General features: G+C 42.4%; 1 protein-coding gene and 1 long non-coding RNA gene across 2 annotated transcripts in view; one reads left to right on the top strand and one right to left on the bottom strand.

Annotated features, from left to right (window-relative positions):
• CHRNA7 (cholinergic receptor nicotinic alpha 7 subunit) overlaps window positions 1-24355 on the top strand; it is a 54037-nt gene that overhangs the window by 17808 nt on the left and 11874 nt on the right. The window contains exons 2-5 of the mRNA XM_032468947.1: window positions 15681-15760; window positions 20319-20486; window positions 21471-21665; window positions 22730-22816. Of these exons, the coding sequence (XP_032324838.1) occupies window positions 15681-15760; window positions 20319-20486; window positions 21471-21665; window positions 22730-22816 (530 nt within the window). The remainder of the gene's footprint in view (window positions 1-15680; window positions 15761-20318; window positions 20487-21470; window positions 21666-22729; window positions 22817-24355) is intronic.
• Window positions 2230-22889, bottom strand: LOC116660191. The gene is made up of 3 exons (XR_004315584.1): window positions 22880-22889; window positions 8471-8474; window positions 2230-2577 (listed from the first exon to the last, which is right to left on the bottom strand). It is a non-coding gene; the product is annotated as an uncharacterized LOC116660191 (long non-coding RNA).

The following is a 24355-nucleotide window of genomic DNA, read 5'->3' on the forward strand; positions in this document are numbered from 1 at the left end:
ATGCTTTTTATTCTTTAATCTTTTAATTTGGTTGATTCCACTCATCAATTTTGAATGCTCAACCAGCCTTGCACCCATGGAATAAACCCACTTGGTTATTGTGTGTAATTCTTTATATCTGCTGCTGAATCGTGTTTGCTGACATCTTGCGAAGGATTTTTGTGTCTGTTTATGAGGCAATGTTGTCTATAAGTTGCTTTTTTTTCTCATTCTTTTTTTGGTATCATCTTTGTGGTTTTGGTTTCAGAATAATATTAGCTTCTTAAAATGAGTTGATAGCTATTCTCTTACCCTTTGCTTTCTGAGAGAGAGTTAGGGATTGGTATTAATCCTTTAATTGGTAGCATTTTCTAGTGAAATTGTCAGAATATAGAGAATTCTTTTTAAGAATTTTCAAATTATTCATTCAATTTGTTAATAATTTTATAGCTATTCAGCTTATTTATTGTCTCTTATTTAAGTTTTAGTAGTTTGTACTTTCCAAGGAATTTTGTATTTCATCTAACCTGTCAAATTCATATGTGAAGAGTTGTTTGTGGCATTCCTTTATCATTCTTTTGATTGTGTACAGGGCTTGTGGAGATACACTCAAATTCAGCCCTGATAGTGGCTTGTCAATGTAATAGATCTTTTCAAAGATGAGGAGTTTTTTTTTTTAACATTTTTTATTGAGTTATAGTCATTTTACAATGTTGAGTCAAATTCCAGTGTAGAGCAGTTTTTCAATTATACGTGAACATACATGTATTGATTCTCACTTTTTTTCACTGTGAGCTACCACAAGATCTTATATATATTTCCCTGCGCTACACAGTATAATATTGTTTATCTATTCTGCATATGCCTGTCAGTATGTACAAATTTTGAAGAAGCAGAGTTGTTTCCCTGATTTTCCCTATTGTTTTTCTTTTCTCATTTTCAATGATTTTCCTCCTATATTTATTGTTTCATTGATTTTTTCTCCTGTGTTTATTATTTCCTTTTACTTGCCATGAATTTATTTTTCTCTTCTCTTTTCTAGTTACTTGAGGAGTTAGTATAGATTTAAATAGACTTGAGACTTTTTTCTGATGTAAGCATTTACTAACCTGTCAGCACTTTACCTGCATCTTACAAATTTGGGTATGTTGTGTTTTACTTTCTTCAGTTCGATTTGTGTTTTGAGTTCCCTGTAGGCTTTCTCTTTAGCTCATAGATTATTTAGAAATTTGGTGTTTAGATTCCAGGTGTTTGGAAATTTATCTCCCTGTTCCTTGTTCTTGATTCCATTGAGGACACACATCACACTCCATAAGGTTTAAATTCTTTTTCATTTGTTGAGGTTTTTATGGCACAGGGGGTGGTCTGTCTTAGAATATGTTCCAGGGGAACTTGAAAAGAATGTGATTTTGCTGTTGTTGGGGAAAGCGTTTTCTGTCAGTTAGGCCCTGCTGGTTGACGGTGTGTTCAGTTCTATGTCTTTCTTGATTTTCTGTCTAGTTGTCCTCTCATCAGGTCTGACAGAGATGTGCTGAAGACTGTGGATTTTTCTATTTCTTTTTTCTTACTTCCTACTGTTTTTGGTTCACATATTTTGCAGCTTGTATGTTTGGGAAAGAATGCATGGTTGTTGTGTCTTCTTGGTAGATTGAGCCTCTATCAGATGTACATTTATATCTGTCCTTTGTCATTCTCTCTCCTCTAAAGCCTACTTCTTCTGATAATATAGTCATCCTTGCTTTTTTATTGAAATATACTTGATTTACAATGTTGTGCTAGTTTCTGGTGTACAGCATAGTGATTCAGTTATACATGTATATATTCTTTTTCATATTCTTTTTCATTATATTCTATTATGAGGTATTGAATATAGCTTCCTGTGCTATGCAGTAGAATCTTGTTTATCTGTTTTATATATAGTAGTTTGTTATCTGCTAATCCAAAACTCACAATTTATCCCTCCCTACTCCCTGTCCTCATTGGTAACCATAGTTTGTTCTCTATGCCTGTGAGTCTGTTTCTGTTTTGTAAATAAGTCCATTTGTGCCATTTTTTTAGATTTCACATATAAGTGATATCATATGATATTTGTCTTTCTCTGTCTGACTTACTTCACTTAGTATAACAATCTCCATGTCCATCCATGTTGCTGCAAATGGCATTCTTTCATTTTTTATGACTGAGTAATATTCCTTTGTGTGTGTGTATGTGTGTACCACAACTTCTTTATCCAGTCATCTGTCGATGGACATTTAGCTTGCTTCCATGTCTTGCTGTTGTAAACAATATTTGCTTTTGTTGATAATGTTTTTTCGGTCTCTGTGATTTGGTTGTCAGTCTGGAGTCCTCACTTGTCTCTGCTGATGGTGGTGGTGGTAGAGAATGGTTTTTTCCTTTGGTGTTTAGCTGAGGTGGGACTGTTACTTGGAAGTTTTCTCTTTCTGGCTGCCCTTTCCTGGTCATTTGCTGGGTGGAGCAGCCTTTGCTCAGGACGTTTGTTGGTGGTGGTGGTGTTTTGTCTGCACCTGTTGATGTTTCTCCAGTGTTCAGCTTGGAACATAAGAGACAAATGGAAAACCCAGGGACCTCATGACAGTCCTTCTGCCTTTTTCTCTGCATCTTCACCATTTCCTTATGTTTCTTTATATATTCTGTCTTAGTCACAGTGAATGGAGGTAATAGTGTATTATTCAACTTGAGCTGCCACAACAAAATACCATGCACTGGGCTTTTTTGTTTGTTTGTTTTTCTTTTTGTTTTTTTTCGCCAAGTAGATATTTATTTAGGGTAGAATCCCCTAGCCATTATATTTTATTTCTTATTTATTTATATACTGTGTTGTTTCCAGGAAGCTCTTAAAGTGACTTTAATGGATACATAAAAATGGAGACTTTTGTTTCTCCCATTTCTGGAGGCTGGAAGCCCAATATCAAGGAGCCAGCCAGCTCAGTTTCTGGTGAGAGCTCTCTTCCTGGCTTGTAGATGCTGCCTTCTCAGTGTGCCCTCATATGGCAGAGAAAGAAAGAGAGACTATGAATATGAATTTCTTCCTATTCTTATAAAGCTACCAGTCCTATGGGATTAAGGCCTCAACCTTGTGATTACACTTAACCTTAATTACCCCCTTTAAGGCCCTATTTTCAAATATAGTCACGTTGATAGGGGGAGGTTAGGCCTTCAACGTATGGATTTTGTGGGGACACAGTTCAGTCTATGCAAATAATTTAAAAAGCATGTCTATTCTAGCCATAATGGAAAGTGTGAGCTCTAATTTTTATTCTATCAAAAATGGTAATAAGCGTATTTGTGCCTATAAAAATTTTAACCATATATTTCCCCAGGCAAAACATGAAATCTTTAAGGTTCTTAAATCCTCTTATCACATTTTGTGAAATTTCTTTCCAGACACGTTATACCAGCTTGGTTTACGCATAAAGAAAATTAGGTCCTTTGTGGTACATTCTATTAAAGCTAAGCCAAGTTTAATTTTTATAATTCATTGTTAACCTTTCTGGGTTTTTTTGGTTGAAATCCGTAGTATAATTTTAGGTGGGAAATCTTTGGATTAACTTCCTGAAGATAAAAACAATATTTTCGTTTTATAATTTTTAGGTTTTATTTATATTGCCATAGCAAGTGGTATTTTTGGAATGCATATGCTTATTTTATTTAGATATCATGTTTATTCAGATTAATGTTGATCAATTTCTTTACTATCTTCTGTCTAAAGGGGAAAGCTCCCTTAAAAAAAAACTAGTCTGGTCACTTTTCAGCCAGTGACTGGGAAACCTCAGGCTTAGACTTTGAGCCCCCCATTTATGTAAGAGGTTCCCAAGGTGGCCTTCGTGCTAAATCAGAGGTCACTGGGGCACACCTTGGGCACTTTCCCCTTTGTGTTTTCTTGTCAAAGTCACGTGTGAATTCCCACATGAGCCAGTCTTGGTGCAATAATAACACCAGTGGCAGAAGGCTCCCCCTTCTTCTGTGGGTGGGGGTGGTTAACCTCCTTTTGCCCCCTTTTTTTCATAGTTCTGGACAGAAGGGGCATCACAAGTTACATGGCTTAGAAATGGATAATTCATTTTTTCAAATTGACATATAGTCACTTTACAATGTTGTGTCAGTTTCCAGTGTACAGCATAATGTTTCAGTCATACATACATATATTTGTTTTCATGTTCTTTCTCATTTTAGGTTACTAAAAGATATTGAATATAGTTCTCTCTGCTATGCAATATTAACTTGTTGGTTTTCTATTTTGTATATAGTAGTTAGTGTCTGCAAATCTCATTTGCTTTCACTTCATGCACTTGTTCACATCCCTTAAGTGGGCTGCCCTGTCTGTGTTAGAGGGATGGAGGCCAGCGCTCTCCCCACCACGGAGCCCTGGGAGCTCTAGGAACAGTCCTGAGTCACAAAATCACTCACCCAAGGAGGCAGGAGGCAGAATGCGCCCTGCCCTCTCACCCAGACCAGGCTGGTGGCCTGGGGGAACGCCGCATTCTCTGAGAAGGGAGACTAGAGTAGCATCTTCTTCTCGGGGTGGGAGGATGAACATAAAGCTTGCTTGTTTTAGGCTGTGTGAGGGGATGCTCAGGGTCACAACCAGAGGCTCAGAGACAAGACTCATTCCAGTGGGTAGCATCTGGAAGCCTCGATGTGCCCTGCTGGAGCTCCGTGGGTGGCCAGTCAGTGTTTGAGTTTTTTGCAACCTGGCAAACAGCACAGTCTGCTGTGGTGGTCAGTGCCCAGGAGTGGGGGCTGGAAAGCTGAGGGGAGACACAGGGGTCTGCTCTCCCCTCCTCCTCCCCCTCCCCTTCTTCCACCAACACTGTTGCTGCCTGTTTGCCTCCTTTTATAAGAGTTTACAGAAAACATTACAGACAGAGACTGTCAAGGATGAAGGCATAAATACAGCAAGATGGAGCTCAAATAAAAACAATCACACGCAAACACAGAAACCCTGCTGAAGATGAGGTGAAAATTAAAATTAAAAAGAACATATAAAGAAACAGCATCTCACTTGGAACAAATATCAGCAAACACCACAAACAGCAGATCTGGATCTGAACTTTAGATAATAGAAGCAAATAAATCACTTAAAATAGTTAAACACAATTAAGAATTGAAAACGCAAGAAGAGAGCAAAATGCCCTTTAAAAAGCAGCTTTGACCAAAAAAAAAAAAAAGTCAAGTAAAGTGAATAGAGATGAGGAACATAGCCATCAAAATTAAAACTTAGTGGAAGCATTGGAGGGGTCAGAGGAGATACAGTCGAAAGAGTAGAGGTGATTTCCTGGGTGAATCCTAGGCAGCTAAATAGGTGGAAAATGTGAAAGAACAGTGAACAGTTGCGGGAACATCTCAGACTTCTCAGGTGCTCTGTGTACCAGGTCCTGATCAAAACAGTTCACATTTATGTACAGCTTTTTTGAGAAGGGTACTGTTGTTATTCCTATTTTGCAAATAAGTTGAATATAGGAATTGTCAGAATAATAGCACAGTGTGTCTGAGGTCACACAGAAAGCAGAGATGGACGATGAATCCCACCCAGGAGAGACCCCACTCTTAACCCTGTGAGACGTGGAAAATGAGTTCCTATCAAACATAGGTGCCCCCGACACAGCAGCTGGTCTCAGACAAGGAAATGAGAGAAAGGATGTGGGAGAGGTGTTAAGAGATGATTTTCAGAAGGAAGATGAAATCGTGTCTCATGCACAGATATAAAAAATGAGCACACGTTAAAGAATGTATTTTAACTCACATGACATGAGAGAACCAGGCAAATGTTACAGCCAGTTAAAGGAAAAGTCAAACCAGGACAAATGCGTATGAAATAAAGGGATGTCGAGATGAATTGTAAGCAGACAGAAAATGTGTTTATGGGGAGAGGGAAGTCAAATCATTACCAGTTAAATCACTCCTACACCACACATAATTTTTACGTCTATCAGCTGCCTACAGCTTACAGAGAGCTTCCAAATAGCTCAGACGTGGTAAGAAGCCTCAAGTGGCCAGTTCAGAACTGTGTGCCTATAGACGACGCAGTTTTCTGGTGAAATATGACTTTTTTCCTACAGAAGCCATGTTCCAAAAGAATGGCTGAGAATTTAATAACATTGATGAAAAACCTAAATGCTCAGATTCAGGAGATATCAGGAGTCTGAGGAAAGATTAATAATAAGAAATGTGCCCCTAGACATTTGTGCTAAAAGCTGTAGAATGCCCAAAGCTAAGGAGATGCTGGAAACAGTGAAAGAAAAAAAAGATAGTCTGCTACAAAGGGGTGTCAGACTGGCCACAGGCCTTTTAGAAGCAGTAGTACAATCCAGAAAATATGAGTATCTTTAAAGTTTGAGAGCAAATAATTGCCAACCTATAATTCTGTCCTGGCTAAATCCTTCTTTTTACAGGAGGGGCAAGATCAGGACATTTTCAGGAAAAGAAAGAGTAAAGAAGGTACCATGCAGAGTAAACTGGCATAATGAAACCACCAGAAATACAAGTATTAAAGAAACTACCAGAACATACATTTAGGAACAAGGTAGAGGAAGGAGTGGTGAGCAAAGCAATTGGTAAAAATTCAGGTAAATATAAGCAGTTTTGAACACATAATAATGATGATGAACTTGCAGGTGTGAAAACAAAGTGAGATGAAAAAATAAACAATTTCTGAGCATATGTAACAAATTTCACATACATGCACCTAATAAAATAGCTTTGAAACAAATGAAGGACAGTTGGTGGATAAATCCATAATTATGGTAGATTATAATTTTTTTTAAATAATTGATAGTTCAAGAAGGGAAAAATGTGTAAGAATATAGAACTACACGGTTAAGAAGCCTTATTAAGGTAGAGATACAGATATGAATAGACACAGATAAAGAGGTATCCTTGTTCTATTGAAAAAATACATACTTGGAGAACTAAGTATCCAAATGCGAATTAAAAAAAGAACTGTAAGTGTGTGAGTGCATGTGTGTCTGTATGTAGGGAGAAATACATAACCTTAAATGCTTACATTAGACATGATTTTAAAAGTAAAATTTGTGAATTACCAACCCCAAGAAGTTGGAAAAAATAACGTTAAGTAAATAGAAGGAAGAATAAAGAAAAGTGTCGAAATTAATTAAATGAGAAAAAGAAGGTAGAAATCAAGAAGGAACAAGATGGTTTTAAAAAGAACTAGTAAAATGAACACAACTCAAGGAATAATTATCAAGAAATTAAAGAAGATAAAATATGTTTATTAGATATAAAAGAGGTTTATAACCACAGACGGCATTTTTAAAATAGTGAGGGCATTATGGACAACTTTATGCCAACAAATTTGGAAAGTTGGCCAGAATTTATTTTTTTCTAGGAAAATGCAAGCTGGTTTTAGACAAAGCAGAAAAAAATAGACAAGAAAATTGAATTAATGTATCTTTTAAAATATACTTTATTTTTTAGAGCAGTTTTAGATTCACAGTATAGTAGAGAGGGTTCAGAAGTTTCCCCCACTCCCCTGCTCCTAAATATGCACAGCCTCTCCCATTATGAACACCCCCACCAGAGTGGTATGTTTATTACAACTGATGAGCCCACATTTGCAAATATATATAGTTATCACTGAAAGTCCATAGTTTATGCTGGAATTCACTCTTGATGTTGTACATTCTGTGGGTGTAGACAAAGGTATAATAAGGTGTATCCACCATCATAGTAGCATACAGAAGAGTTTCACTGCCCTGAAAATCCTCTGTGCTCCATCTTTTCATTCCTTTCTTCCCCCAACTCCTGGAAACCACAGAAATTTACTGTCTCCATAGTTTTGCCTGTTCCAGAATGTCATACAGTTGGAATCACAGTGTTTAGCCCTCACATTGGCTTTTTTCACTACTTAGTAATATGCATTTAAGCTTCCTCCAGGTCTTTTCATGACTTTATAGCTCATCTTGTTTTAGGACTAGATAACATTCCATTGTCTAGATATACCACAGTTTATTCATTCACCTACTCAGGAACATCTTGATTGGTTCCAAGTTTTGGCAGTTATGAATGAAGCTGCTGTATTTTTGTCTGGACATAAGTTTTCAATTCCTATGGGTAAACTCCAAGGAGTGTGATTCCTCTGGGTAAACTCCTGGATTGTATGGTAAGAGGATGTTTAGTTTTGTAAGAAGCTGCCAAACTGTCTTTCAAAGTGGATGTTCCATTTTGCCAGTGTTGGATGAGAATTCCTTTTGCTCCACATCCTTGCCAGCATTTGGTGTTGTCAGTGTTGTGGATTTTGGCTATCTGGTAGGTATGCGGCAGTATCTGGTGGTTTTAATTTTCAGTTCCCTGATGACATAGGATGTGTAGCATCTTTTCCTATGCTTATTTGCCATCTCTGTATCTTCTTTGTTGAGATGTCTATTTCAAATTTTTGGCTTTTTTTTTTTCATTGGGTTGTTCTCTTATTCTTAATGGTTATTTGTACATTTTGGATAGCATTCTTTATCACGTGTCTTCTCTCAAAGATTTCCTGCTATTCTGAAGCTTGCCTCTTCATTCTCTTAATTGATAATGTTTCTAAAGAGAAATTTGAAAAAATGGGTTTTGCAGGCAAGATTCACCTAGCATACAGTATCACTTATAAGCATGTATATGTAAGTCTTAATTAAATTATTAACTCACTAAATCCAGCAATAATTTAAAAAAAACCATAACAAATATAGTTTTCTAATAAATATACAAGTTTTGTTTAACTTTGGAAAAATTTATTCATATAACTCATCTTATTAACAGAATGAAGGTGAAAAATTATATGATAATCTTGGTAGTTGGAGAAAAATCAATTGATAGTATTTAATACCTATTTATGAAATAGAAGAAAAATCATCTAACCTGATGTAAGGTCTTTACCAAAAGCTCATTTAATGCTGAAACATTACAAGTGTCTGTATGTGGAACAAAATAAAAATACCCATTGTATTCTCTTTAAAAATATCTAAATAATGATATGAATTTAAATAATAAGAAAAGTAAAAGAAAAAAATATTAAGGATCAGAAAAGAATAAACTAAATTACCATCATTCACAGACTTTATGAGTCTTTCACATTAAAAAAGAAAACTTTAGAGACTGTCTATACAAAATACGTTGGATACAAGACAAGTACAAAAATATTGGATATATTTCTTTACTTTTGCAACAGACAATTAGAAAATGTAATTTAACAAATTTTATTTCCAATATCTGCAGGTGTTCAAAAGTACCAATAAAAAAATTTAAGACCAAAACAAATAATGAGTTATATATTAATTTCTGGGAAAACTCTGTATTATAAAAATGTCAAATTTTCCCAAACTAGTCTGTAAATTTAATGTGATTCCAACTTAAGTCTCAACAAGATCTTCATGGGACTGGAAGTGTAGATCCTAGAACTTATAGTGATGAGTAAAGAGCCAGGATAGGTAAGATAAATTTTAAACAAAAGGACAAAATTTGGGGACTTGCCTGCCAAATACCAACATTTCAACATTTCCATTATGTTATAGTGATTAAGACAATGTACTGGGTCAGGAATAATCATATTAATCAGGGGACAAAATTGGGAGCCCAGAAAATTGACACATGCTATAATAACATTATCCCATGTTATTTATAACATTGTTATAATTCATCCAATGTTACATCTAACTGTTATAATCACATCCATGTTATATGCCATTTAACATGTAAATTGATGGATAAAGGAAGGATCTTGAATAGATTCTTCTAGAAACCTCCTGCTGATGCCTAGATGTCTGTCTGCCTCCTGGGATTTCTGAATGGTAGCGATGACCATGAAATTTCAGTTCTGCTGGAGACTTTTTGGTCATGGTCTGTGACAAGCCACATTGCTGTCTTTTTAACCTGTCCTTAACACTTTAGAAGAAAATACAAAACTAAATCCAACTATCCAGAGCAAGGACTTACTACTTTCTTTTGAAACCAAATTAATCTATTCTCTACAGACTTTTTCCCCCCTGAAATCTGGGCATCAGTGGTGTCTTAACATGTAATTGGCAGCTTCTTTTTTCTTTCTTAAGAGAATTTAAAATAAATGACACCTTAGATCCACTGTCTTTTGAGGTAGATGGGTTTCCTCATTCTTTTTCATTTACTTTTTTTGTTCCAATAATTTAAATTTAATTTTATTATTTTTATTGAGCTATAACTGATATATATATATATATATATATATATATACATAAATATATATATATATAACACTGTATATGAGATAGATATATATAAAACATTGTATAAGTTTATCCTGTATAATGTATTGATACATGTATGTATTGCAATATGATTACCGCTGTAGCATTAGCTGACACACATAATCACTATTTCTTTCTTGTGGTTGAACAATTAAGATCATTCTTGTCTCTTCTGCTCTTCCCTCTCTCTGTCTTTCGAGGACAATGTGTGCTCAGAGGGAATGGGTCTGATGGTGCAGGAAACCGTATTAACTACAGTCCTCACCTCATAGCCCACCTGGTGTGCTCTTGGCAGCAGCACGGTGCACCTGGAATCCTTCCCCTCATCCTTCAGCATTACCTGGACGCAGAGTCTTATTCTGGTGTCCTGCTGGGGGTTGGTCTTTCTGTGCTTCCTTGACAGCTAGTGGCCCTGTTTTCTCTCAGGGCGCTGAAGACTGGGCTCTGGAGTCAGGTGACTCCATTTCTGTGGATGGCATGGTCACTTTCTCTTTCCTGGCTTAAGGTCGAGCCCCTCCCTGCTCAGCAGTGGGGTTCCATGCTGCAAGGCCAGCTGAGCAGGGGCTGCACTGTGCTGGGACTGGAGGGCTGTGCTCCTAGGGACAGGAGCCCTTGCCAGGGGCAGGGCCAGGCGCTCTGTGAGACCCCAGGGATGGGGAGCAGGAAACAATCTTTGCCCAGGCCCCCAGGGTTCATGTGTGCACCTTGGACTCTTCCTGCCTGTTCTACTACTAAAGTCTGAAAGCACAGTTCACAATCCCCTAAGGATGGGTCATTGGGTCCTGCAGACACAGCCACCAGAGGTTTGCTCTCCAGCCCCTGTCCTAGCCGTATTGCTTGGGGCAGTATCTCACTCACCCTGGATCCAGGCAAATCCCACCTTCACAAAGCCTCCCTCAGTCCAGTTTGCCTCCAGGTGTGTTATCCAACTACATCCTCTGCTGGGGATGCATCCACCCACCTTCCTCTCCGCCTGTGAGCACTCTGCCCATCCTTAGAGCCCATCCAGATGTCCTCTACTCCTGACTACCCAACTCATAATGTTGGACCTGCACTTTTAATATTGGGGTTAAATATCCCTCCTCTGCATGGGCACTTTTCCTGCTGCCCTTTTGCCCCATCTGTGGTGTGGGGGGCCCAGAGTTCCCCTCACACCAAGTGCAAGCTCATTCATCCATTGCTAGCTGGACAAGGACCAAAGCAGCCAGAGAGAAGAGCTTTTGAGAGGAGTGAAGGGGCCATGTGCCCATGTCCTTGAGCTCTGAGGGCTTATCCATCTTCCAGAAGTCAAGAAAAAATATATACATTCAACCATTTTCTAACAGTTTAATGCAGAAAGTCTCAGATGCACACTGGAGCAGAAAGAAGAGTGACCCACCCCAGCCTCCAGGTGCTCAGTGTCTGCTGGCCTCAAGGCTGCGTTACTGTGCATCCTCAAGGTCACTGTCAGCTGGGGCCCGCTGGACATCACTGCGTGTAAACAGCCTGGTGTTGTCACCTGGCAGGTCTTTGAAGTGGTTTTGGTCACTCACGTTTCTCAGGCACTTCATCCCCTGCCTGTTTTCAGACTCAGCTTTTTAGCAACAGAGCCCCTTTTCAAACAAACCTTATCTCCAACCCTGATGGATGGTCAAAACAGATGAAGTGGTATTGGCTCATAATTACTACCAGAGTTTACTTTTATATCATTTACATATGAAGTCAATTTGCCAATGGGAAAGAACCCTAAAACTTCCATAATGAATATGACGATTTACATTTTTATAATGATGACAGTGGTCCACTTCCTCTTATTGCAACAGTCCTTTTAGGTTGAACCATCTTCAGAAACCACTGGGTCACACAGGTAAGCTGTTGCTATGGTAACAGATTTTTATCTTGTTTTTACCCATTTGCCTTGTGATCTCAAGAGTCTCTCGAATTAAATTGATCCAAGTCCATGGAGAAAGAGCTGTAGGAAATTTTTTTCTTTCAGAATCGAATGACTAACAGATGCTCACAGTCTTTATTATAAGTGTAAAAATCAGACAAGACACCCAAGCTTAAAATAAGCAAAACTCTGCAAGCACTGCACTGTGCTTTCTGCTGCTGCTGCTGCTACAGAGATGGGAACGGGGCCAAGTCAGATGCAGATTCTGTGCTGGGATTGTAGGATCGAACGTGAATTTTGTAAAAGAGGAGTGCAAAACTGAAATCTTACCAGGCGACTCATTTCCAAGAGTTTCAAATACATGCAGTCATGGCAAGAGGAGTTTTAGCTTCACTTTCACCAGAGTAGTTGTTAAACAGGTCAAAATACCAGTGTATGAATTAATACACTGATAGTGTCTGAAGAGTTAAAATTTTGTGAGCAGTCATTTGAGAATGTTTGAAACTGCTGTTAGCATTTTGAAGCACAAGGAAAAGAAAATATTGGAATCAAATGTTTGCAGGAACCTCAAAGCATCTCTGCAGAGTATCAGGGGTCCACAGATCCTAATTTAAAAATCACAGTAAAATCCAGGGTGAGTTTGTGAAGGTCCACGTTCTTAGCTATTTGGTGCCCAGTCACTGTTTATGTCTCATTAAGTCTCATTAAGACAGTCGGGTCCAGACTGCATCCTGCCTCATCCTCTCTCCTGAGTGTGTTTGGAAGTGAGGGGATGCTCATGTCCTTTTTACTCTCAGATGATTATCTATCTGTGATGTCTCAGTCTCCCTCCATGCCCTCTGTCTTTAAGCTTCATCACATTTTAGTTTCATATTCAAACCATGACTTTCTTGTACAGTTTTTTTTTCCCTGAAGTTTCCAGTGCTTTTTTTTTTTTTTTTTTTTTTTAAGATTTTTTAAAAAGCCATGTGTCCTTAATCAAATCCATGGTGTTTTTCATGGTTGTTATTCTCTTCACTGGTCTGAATCCTCATCACTCTCTTCAGACACCACCCATATCTTGCTGTAATTTGGAAACCACCCCTGTTTCTAGACCCACTGCACAGCTCATCAGGAAAATCCCTTCTCTAGACCTTTAGGTTTAGTCTGAAAGCTTATTTCTTCTTTCTTAGTATTCACCCTTTGTTTTTCTGGAGCTGATCCTCAAGTCCATGACCAAGAAAATATACATGGAAAACAAGCTGACACCTTCGCATTCTTGAAAATACCTCTGATTGCCTCCATGCTGGAGTGGTTTCTTTCAGTTCTAGAATTTCTCTGTGTGATTCTGTTACCAAGTCCAAACTTATTCTGCTTACTGTGTGACAGGCCAGTAAATCCAATAAATCAGGAGACGAGGTGTTGGAACAAGGAATAGCAACTTTATTCAGAAAGACATTAGACTCAGAAGATGGCAGACTAATGTCCTGGAGAACAATCTTCCCCAAGTCAGAATTCAGGCTATTTTTATGTTAAAAAGGGGAGGGGTTGCTGTTGGTTGTTGCAAACTTCTTGGTGTTAGAATCCTTAGTTGTTGCAGCTGTCCACATAGGTCAGGTCACAATGTTTCTGTAAACCTCAAACAAGACAAATGTTACTCTCTGTTCTACAACTTTTTATCTCTATATGAATCAAAAAGTAACACCTTTCAAAATCAGAGCCTTGGGAATGGTCTTTCCTGTCTATTTCAGGCTCAAGGCAACATACTTTTACAGAAGGTGCAGAACCAGCAGGACTAAGCCCAGGAAACAGAACACAGGGTTAGAGCCAAAGGGACAGATCTAATGTGGAGTCAGATTTGTTCTTTCTTCCCTGTTACAACTCCTCTCCCCTCCCCTCTCCCTGATGTCTCTTCTGCTTCTGTTGAGTGAGGTCCCCTGGCCTTTACTCTGAGGTCTTTGTCCTTTCTGTCTTGCATTTTTTCTTCTCACTGATTCTTAACAGCCAAACTTCCCACCCACTTATAAAGACGTGTTTCAGAGACCATATTTTAACTTCCAGGTTGTCCTTTGTTTTTCTAAATGCAATATCCACTTGAATTTTTGTGAGGGTATTGCTTTTTTAAGAGGTAATTTTTCATTCCTTTCATTGACTGTTTCTTCTTGGATGCTTTCTGCCTCTGTCCTTGGTTGTGCGTCTCACATGGAAGGCTGTCTTCAAACATCTTACAGTTGTGATTGTCCCAGTTAGAGGACATAGGTGCCAGAAAGGCTGTGGAGGCTCCATTGACATGGGTGGCCCTGAGCAGAGGTCCTCCAGTCCCCAGAATGAAGGGAACCTAACTCGTGGTGCTGCCACCTTGGCTGGCTGCCTACCTGTTCTTGAGGCATGGGAACTTTTTTATTTATGTGCAGGGCGATGTTTTAAGGATATGTTTTAATCAGGTAAGATGAAGACACAGAAATGATGGTCAGGAAGGAAGGAAATTTATACTCAACAGTTCCCTAGAAACAGAAGCAGGGTTCACTGTGCAGGGCCACACGGGGAAATACGGGGGTCGGTCAGAAGGAAGAGGGCATGAGGGGGAAACGTAGTCCAAAGCTTTTATTGTCATTTCCGTGGAATGGAACTGGGGAGGCTGGGTAAACAGGACTAGGACTGGGAATACTTTCGGTAGGCTCTGGTGCGTATGGGCTGTCCTTGCTTGTCTGACGCCTGGCCCTGGGGTGATTAGGGCAAGTGGATGGTGGCCTGGAGGGTGAGAGCCCCGTGAAGGAGGTGATTGGTTGGTTTGCATTTGGGACACATGCTTATGAATGAGTCATTTGCTATCTTTAGGAATTGGCTGACCTGGGGCAGGGGTTCAGGGTGGGGACAGTTCCTCCAGGGTTAGCAAGGTCCCAGATGTCAAAGACATGGATAACAAGGGATGTTGGTCTTAATTGTGTTTTCTTCCTGTTCTATGGCCTTCCCCTTTTCCAGGGTGGTAATTCCAGGCTACAGGAGATCCTGACTATGGGCAGGGAGTGGGGATAGGGTACATTCATCCAAATATGATGGATCTGATTCTGCTGTCTCCACCTGCCCTCCTCTAATCATGGAGCCTGGTACCCCACCATGGTGCCCAGCTCCCTCCTGCACCTGTCATGTCAGTCATTCAAGATGGATTTGTCAAGTACCAACCGAGCTTTGTGCTCATTCAAAGGGCTGGAACTAGAGCTTTGAACACAGAGGGTTCAGACTCCACCCTCCCAGGCTGAGAGGGGTGCTGGACTTCCACCCACTCTCTCTCCTGCAGATAGATTGAAATTTCTCAGGGGCTGATGGCCTCCTAAGTTGTCTTTTAACTCTCATTTCTGCTAAGAGCTTTGTATCCATATGGGGAAAATCAGAGTTCATATGAAACAAGGGGATGGCCATTGATTCCTGCCCTCTGTGCTCTGGGAAGACCTTCCAGGTCAGCTGCAGATGGGGCTCTCAGACCACGGCCGGCTGTTCCATCTGCCAGCAGCAGCCCATCTCAGAGCTGCTCGGACTGCAGTCACAACAGCCCTAGGGGCACTGGGAAGCCCACTGCCTGGCAGCGGTGGCTCACGAGATCCTTGTCCTGTTTCTAGTGCTGATGAGCGGTTTGATGCCACGTTCCACACCAATGTGTTGGTGAATTCTTCTGGGCACTGCCAGTACCTCCCTCCAGGTAAGGTCCGCTCCCTTTGTCTCCTGCAGATAGATGGAGTGCGGGGGTGGGGGTGCTGTCCCCAGGGCACTCACGGGAGCAGCGGGCCAGCTCTGTGGTCTGGGCATCCTTTGCCGCCTTCACACCTACCACTCCTCCTCCTCTGCCTGCACATCTTCCCTGAACATGACAGTGCCATCTTCCTCTTTTTCGTCTTGGGATCCCAGCTCAAGCTGTCTTTGCCACCGGGTGTCCTGTGTCCTTATTGTCTGTTGTGTGTTCCTTAAAGTTCAGCCACCACTGAAGCATCTCCCTTGTCAGGTCATCTCCACTCCCCTGACAACCTCCAGGCCACATCCTGCACCGCAGTCCCCGTTTCCCTTCCTTGCCACACCGGGTACCTTGGCAGGTGCTGCCCTCCAGGTGCAGGGGTTGGGGAGATGGTGAACCTGTGGACTGGCTTCCTGAGTGTGTACTTGGGAGAGCACTTTCTTTTAGATGTGAGACCAAGTGTTTTCAAAGGGGCTCATCAGTGATTTCTTGCTGAAAGACCATTCCTTCCCAAACCACTGATGGCTTGATCTTCCTGGGACGGAATCTCTTCCCACCAGCCCAGTCACTGTGGTCAGTTCCCAGGAGGCTGGGCTGCTCACTTAGTAACCTGCACGATGGGAAATCGGGCTTCGTGGCCTCGAGGGTTTTAACAATCTTTTAGATGATTTTTCACGTGTTCTTTTCCAGGATGATTACCCCACTGCAACTGTTTCTTTAACTTTCTGCTCTCAGGCAACCTGCAGCCATCTCCCATCTCGCCACCTCCACACACACCACACACACACCACACACATCTCCCCACCACATCCACACACTCACCACACACAGATGCAAACACACATGTACACCCACATACACACACATCACCCACCAGACACATACATACGCACACAACACCACACATTATACACATCACACCCTGCCTCCATGCTCTGCCTCCTTAGGGGTCCCTGAGCCTCCCACAGGTGGTCTGTGTGTAACTCACCTTAGAACCACCGGTCCTCACCCTGGGGCCGGGCCCATGTGTAGGATAAACGTGTGCTGAGTGATCAAACCCGCACAGGCAGACACCATCCGCTCTTGTCTCTGGATTTTTGGTTTTTTTGTCTGAAAGCCTGTGCTTCCTTGCTACTCCCCTGGCCCTTCTCCCCTCCCACGGCCACACATGTCTTCATCCTAACATCCTCCAGGAGGAGTCTTCCACCACAATCACGTTTTTGTCCCCAGGCTCGAAATTTGCAGCTTCTCTCACCAGAGCTCTTTAGGACAAAGACCTCCAGTAGTCACCAGTGTAGGAGAACCTGGTGCTGTGGGTTGCTTTGCAGGCAGGGGCTATTTTCAGCCACAGGAGCAGCAGTCCTGACCCCCGAGCTGCCTGTGTCCGGCAGTCCTCAGGGCTCCATGCCTGCACTCCAGCCTCCACTGGGAGGGGCATTGTGCTTTGACTGTGGGAGTCTCCCCTCCCCTGGTCGGGGGAGCACAGTGCCGTCTGGTTCCCAGCAGCCAGCCTGTACCCGGGCAGTGCAGACCCTGGTCTAGGAAGCGGCCCTGCTCGCACAACTAAACACAGGCAAAAGGCATTTCAGGTGCAAGCTTGGTCACAAAATGACTTTTTTCCCTTTTCATATTTTAAAATTTTTAACAACTTTATGGAGGTACAAGTTCCGTATCATACAATTTACCCATTTCAGGTGCGGGATTCCATGATTTTTAGTAAAGGCACAGGGCTGCACCACCATGGCTACCATCCAGGTCTAGAGCATTTTCCATCACCCACCAAAGATCCCTTTTGCCTTTTTGCAGCTACTCCCCACCCTCAGGCCAGCCCTGGGTAACCAGTGATCTGCTTTCTATCCCTAGAGAGTCTCTTTCTCTGGTCATCTCATTAAAATGGAATAATCCAGTTATAGAGGTGTGTTTTCTACAAGCAGTGTGAGTTTGGGGGAAATCCAACCCATTAATGGGAAGGCAGTGTCTATAATGATGTCCAGAGTCCAGTGGACATTGGATATAATGCTGCAAATTCTGTTTAAAGGAACTTGAGGAGATAGGAAGTTTATTATCCTTTCACAATTTGGCTGTGGGTGAGGGGTTCATGTCTGCAATGCTATTGAGTCCTTCCTCCACTTATGTTTTTAAATTTGGTAGCAGAAATTGACAGAGTGCCTGCCCTGTCCCCATGAGCACTGGCACCCTTAGTGTTTTATGTCATCATTGCTTTCTGGTCCTTCTCTGGGCAGAGAGGTACACGTGGACACAAATGGCTGCAGTGGGCTTATCTGTTCTCCTCCCAGTGACCAGCTGGGAAATTCACCTCCCACTTGTCTTGTCTCTCTTTTCAGTAGAAATGCTAGCTTTTGCCCAGACACCATCTCTGCAACTTAAACTTATCAGTCCTTGTTCTGTTCCTAGACACCTACACCCCAATGTTCATAGCAGCACTGTTTACAATAGCCAAGACATGGAAACAGCCTAAATGTCCATCAACAGATGACTGGATAAAGAAGATGTGGTATATTTATACAATGGGATACTATTCAGCCATAAAAAACCGACAACATAATGCCATTTGCAGCAATTGGATGTCCCTGGAGAATGTCATTCTAAGTGAAGTAAGCCAGAAAGAGAAAGAAAAATACCATATGAGATTGCTCATATGTGGAATCTAAAAAAAAGAAATGAACATAAATACAAAACAGAAACAGACTCATAGACATAGAATACAAACTTGTGGTTGCCAGAGGGGGCAGGGGGTGGGAAGGTACGGACTGTGAGTTCAAAATTTGTAAATACTGACAGGCATATGCAGAATAGATAAGTAAGATTATACTGTATAGCACAGGGAAATATATACAAGATCTTGTGGTAGCTCACAGTGAAAAGAATTGTGACAATGACTATATGTATGTCCATGTATCACTGAAAAATTGTGCTCTACACTGGAATGTGACACAACATTGTAAAATGACTATAACAATAAGAAAAGTGTTTTAAAAAAAGAAAGAAACACTTCAAAATAGAATTGAAACTAATTAAAAATATATTCCACATTTATTTCTAGATAACCAAGGATTTTTCTCAATTTTTAACCTAAAGAAAATGCTCACCCCACTCTTCACCAAAGACAGAAACACACACACAGAGACACACACACACACACCCCTTTCTGATTCTGTTTCTAAGCTCTTTATCACTTTTATCAGCTTCTCTGGGATTTTTTTTACGTTCTTTACTTTTATCATTTAGAATTTGAAGATGCCCGTTCAAGGCCAGAGCAGGTTTACAGAACTTCTGATTCTCTGCACAGAAATCCCACAGAACAGAGAATGTTGGTTTAGTCTGGGAATTTTAAAAGACAGTAATGCTTCTGCTGAACTTCTCTAGAGATTTTTCCAAAAAATACCCAGCTTGTCCAGGGCAGGTCTAGCTGAAGGCTAGGGCTGAAGTCCTCTCAGGTCACACCAGGTGAGAGGCCCTGATGTCCACACTGCCTATTCCTGAAAGGAGCACGGCTGAGCCAGAAGGATGTGTGCCCAGCACTGATCATGAGATGTGCAGATCATCAGATGCACGGTGGCGTTTAACCCGCCTGGCCCTTTATCAGGCCAGCAAGCTTTTCTCTCCATGAAGAGTAGGCTTTGTGTATGATGAACAATGCATGAGATGGAGACCAAGAGATTGCTGTGCATTTATTTTTTTATTTTTAATTTTTCCAGCATCATGGAGATAAAGTTGACAAATAAAACTGTAATGTATATATGTATACGTATATATTGTGAAATCATTTCTTTTCACAATCAGGTTATTTAACACATTCAGCATCTCACCTAGTTACCTGCTATTCTCTTAGCAGACTTCAAGTATACAATATTATTAACTGCAGTCACCATGCTGGTCATTAGATCCTCAAAACGAATCCATCTTAGAACTGAAAGTTTATGCCCTTTGATCAACCTGTCTCCGATGTCCTCCACCCTCCAGCCCTTGGCAACCACCATTCTACTCTCTGTTTCTACAAGTTCAACTTTTTTTTTTCTTCAAATCCTGCCTATAAGTCATATTTTACAGTATCTGTCTTTCTGTGTCTGGCTTATTTCACTGAGCATAATGCCCTCCAGACTTACCCATGCCATTGCAAATGGCAGAATTTCCGTCTTTTAAAGGCTGAGTGATATTCCATATAATGCATATAAATAAATATTTATCTGTCAACAATCACTCAGATTGCTACCATGTCTTAGCTATTACGAGTAATGCTGGGTGCATTTCTGACAATATGGTACAGTAGTGACATGGGTGCAAATATCTCTTTGAGGTACGGATTTTCTTTCCTTAGACTCTATTCCCAGGAGTGAGATTGCTGGATCAGATGGTAGTTCTATTTTTAATTTTTTGAGGAGCCCACGTACTTGTTTCCATAGTGGCTGCGCCAGTCTGCATTCCCACCAACAGTGTGAGACTGCTGTGTATTTAAAGCACGTCTCAGCCAGCGCCCAGTTTCGGTCTGTTTCTGTTGCCCGCACAGGCATATTCAAGAGCTCCTGCTACATCGACGTGCGCTGGTTCCCCTTTGACGTGCAGCAGTGCAAGCTGAAGTTCGGGTCCTGGTCTTACGGAGGGTGGTCCTTGGATCTACAGATGCAGGAGGCAGACATCAGTGGCTATATCCCAAATGGAGAATGGGACCTTGTGGGTAAGCCCCGCAGAGACGTGACTCTAGCAGCCTAGAAGGAAGCTGCTTTATTCCTGGGCCAGCTTGAAAAGTTTGGGATTTTCCACTCTGCTTTTCAGCATGAGCAGGCACTAAACCCTGTAGCATTCTCTGTGATTTACTGAGAACTCTAGGGTGAAAAACAAACAAACAAACAAACAAAAAAAACAATTAGAAAATTACGAGTTTTCCATGAGGAACTTGCAGCTGTGGTAAGGTCACATTTAAAAAAGTCAGTGCCAGGATAGACATCCCAGTGTTACTGGAATCTGCACCATCCCTAAAAACTAGGTGGGACAGCAAACCACAGGGAGTCTACACTGGATGGTATTAAATAGAAAAACAAGCACTGCATTTATAACGGGGTCGAGTTTACAATGTATTATGTATAATCACGGTGTCTTAGTCCGTCTGGGCAGCTATAACAGAATATCGTAGATCGGGTGGCTTATAGACAACAGAGATTTATTTCTCATAGTTTGGAGGCTGGGAGTCCAGGGTCAAGACACTGGAGATTCGGTGTCTGGTGAGGACCTGCTTCCTGGTTCATAGACGGCATCTTCAGGCTGTGTCTTCACCTGGTGGACGGGACTGGGGGCTCTCTGGGGTCCTTTTTATAAGGGTGCTAATCCCACTCATAGGGGCTCCACTCTTATGACCTCATCACCTCCCCAAGGCCCCACCTTCAGATACCGTCACTTGGGTGGAGGGGGTTAGGATTTCAACATATGAATTTTGGGGACACAGTCTATAACACGTGCAATTCCAATACATTAAAAAACTGCCAATTTGTTCAAATATCACTGAGATACTCTTAAATAAACATAGTAAACCAAAAGCTGTTACTCAATTAGCCAGTGTTTTCGCACTTAGCAAATCCCATGGCTCTGTGTATGTGTTGTAACTCCTTAAAGTAAATGGAGTAATTTTGTTCAGTGGTGGTTCCTTCCTCCCCCCAAAACAAAGGAATCCCAGGCAAGCGGAGTGAGAAGTTTTACGAGTGCTGCAAAGAGCCATACCCCGACGTGACGTTCACGGTCACCATCCGCCGCAGGACCCTCTACTATGGTCTCAACCTGCTCATCCCCTGTGTGCTCATCTCAGCCCTGGCCCTTCTTGTCTTCTTGCTCCCTGCAGACTCCGGGGAGAAAATCTCCCTTGGTGAGTATGGAGTCGGAGCTGGGCTGGAAGGCACCTACCCTGAGGGCAGCTCTGGAGGGCTCCCTGTAGGCAGTGGTCAGGGCTCTAGTGCAGAGAGGTCGCAGGACCACTATTCAGGGCATCTCAGCCCAGGGAGGCTCCCTGATACAGCCCTGTGCTGGATGGCCGTGCCCTCCTGAGAGTCCACGGACTCCTCTGATGCTGCACAGAGGATGGGGATGCCCAGGAAGGTACCAGTTCTTCATGGAGGGCCCTGTGCCTTCCACGCTCCTGCCACCCTACCCCACATCTCCATGCCAACCAACCAGCATCCGTTGTGGGCTGGATGCAGTTTAGTTTCATCCAGTACCAGCTTTCATTTAGATATCGCAGTGTGTGGGTAATTCCTTATGATCATCCAGTAGAAAGGTGAGAAAACTACAGTTTAGACTGGCAAAATTAGTCCTTCAACAGCTCAGAGGGTTACTAAAGATCATATTTGGTGCCTGTAGAAATCATTCTCTTTTGCTTTTTTTTCTTTTAGTGGTGGCACTGTGAATGAACCCAGGACCTTGTGCATGCTAAGCACATGCTCTACCACTGAGCTGCTACCTTCCCTCCCAGAAATCATTCTCAGCCCCACAACCTTGACCACAAGGCTGGGGCACATTAAATGACTTGTCCATGGGCACACAGCTAGTAAACAGTAGAGTCAAAACCAAAAGTCAGGCCTTCAAACCACATTTTCTTTTTCCCCCTACATGAAACTATGTCTCAACACTAATGTAATAAAGGAAAGGTGAGATCTGTGTGCTCAGATTCACAATCCATTTTGCATTGTTCTTCTAAAGTTCTGGCTCCTAAGTTCACCTCCCCAGTAACTCCTCTGGGACTCTGGTGAATGACGTGGACTGTCCCCAGAAAAATGCCCATTCCCATAAAGAGAGAAAACCAGGCACTGGGTTTCAGTAATGTCCTGTCTACCACTGCCCCTCCTCCAACACCTCCTTTGGCTCTCAGGCCGGATGGGATTCAGGCCTTATTGTCTGTTCTGTCTCAGGTGTCCCTGTGTGTCTGTGTTTCAGGGATCACAGTTTTGCTCTCCCTGACCGTCTTCATGCTGCTGGTGGCTGAGATCATGCCTGCAACGTCTGACTCAGTCCCCTTGATAGGTAAGCAGGCATCTGGCTCCTCTAAAGACAGGAGCTTAGAGAGCGCCTGGGGTTTCCTAGCACAGGCAAAGAGCAGAAACACGTCCTCCAGGGCTCTGGAGAGCTGCCTGGCCCCCTTTTCCTGTTGTCATGTGATGATCTGCTATAGCTACTCAGAGTGACCCATGGCCTCTGCTCACCTGGGCACATGTAAGGGGAGGATGGTTCTGGCTTTGTGGTGTGGCTCTGCAATGCAGAAATGGCCCACCTTCCTCCCACAATCCTCCCTCTCCCAATTGTTATGGAGCTGGAGATTTTTACCATTAGAGATTCATTGTTTTATCTTGAGTTGCTGTTTTTTCACAAATTCTTTGTCACACTTTAAGCCTTAGCCACTGTTTCCTGAGATGACTCAATGTTGCAGTATAAAGTTCAAGCTTGTGAGGGTAGGTGAACAGGACAAACGTGTTTCGGCCAAGGGTTGGGCTGTGTCCCACAGGCCTGCAAGCCCTGTATTTGCCCAGCCTCAAGACCAAAGAAAGAGCCCAGAGTCAGAAACAGAGACATGAATAGTTTAATAGATGGGTGATCTTACATATCTGAAGCAAAAGGGACCTGGAGCAGCACCCCACCATGGACGGCAGACAGCAGAGGGCAGGCAGGGCACGGGAGCAGTAGCCTCCGCTCGCTGGGGAAGAGAGAGACCAGTTAGCGGGGGATTGATGTCGTTGGTCCATCGGTTACCAGGGAAACCAGCAGAGGGGCACAGCCCCTCAGGCTAAGTACCTTCATGGGGCAGAGGTCTTCCCTTTGTTAAACTATCAAAGGGGAGCCTTTCTGATGGATAGATGTGAGTAGGATGTCAGTGATGAAGGAACCGGTCTAGCAGGGGATGTATGGAGAACAAGAGAACAGCCGTCTTGGGTGGCCTGACCGCACACCAGAACAGGTGTCTGGCATGACCTTCTGCTTGGGAGAGGATGCCAGGAACAAGAGGCAGCATCACCTGTTGCCATGTACCTCTCTGGGTAGGAATAAGCAGGAGCGTGTGAAGGGGTGCTCAGTGGTCTAGGGGTTAGGATCCAGGACCCTCGCCACTGCAGCCAGGGTTCTGTTCCTGGTCAGAGAGTGAGATTGCTAGGCCAGTTGTGAGGACCAGAAGCAAACAGTCTGCCAGCAGATATCAGGTATGAGATCCCCACTCCCGTTTGGTGGTGGAGGTCAGAGACAAGAAAGCCATCCATACTGGCAGCAGCCCTGTGTGGGTAGCCAGGGGTAGGTAGGTTAACCAAGGGGGGGCCTTACAGGGACACCCTGGGCTTCATGAATTAAGAAGCCAAGGCCTTGCTTTTTGGAGCTTCCTGGATGTGTAATGTTTTGACCAGAGAGACTGTTGGTATAAAAAAAACCTCTGTGTTTGTTATTTCTCTCAGGACCATCCAGGGAGCCAGGAATCATCTTTCAATCTGACATTCTGACCCCCTTTCTACCTTCCAACACGGGGGCTTTCAACAGCAACTTGCAAAAGAAGCTGCCCTTCACAGGGCAGTTGGCAGGCCC

This window comes from Camelus ferus, chromosome 27 (genome assembly GCF_009834535.1).
Source record: "Camelus ferus isolate YT-003-E chromosome 27, BCGSAC_Cfer_1.0, whole genome shotgun sequence".
In the NCBI taxonomy this organism is placed as follows: domain Eukaryota; kingdom Metazoa; phylum Chordata; class Mammalia; order Artiodactyla; family Camelidae; genus Camelus; species Camelus ferus.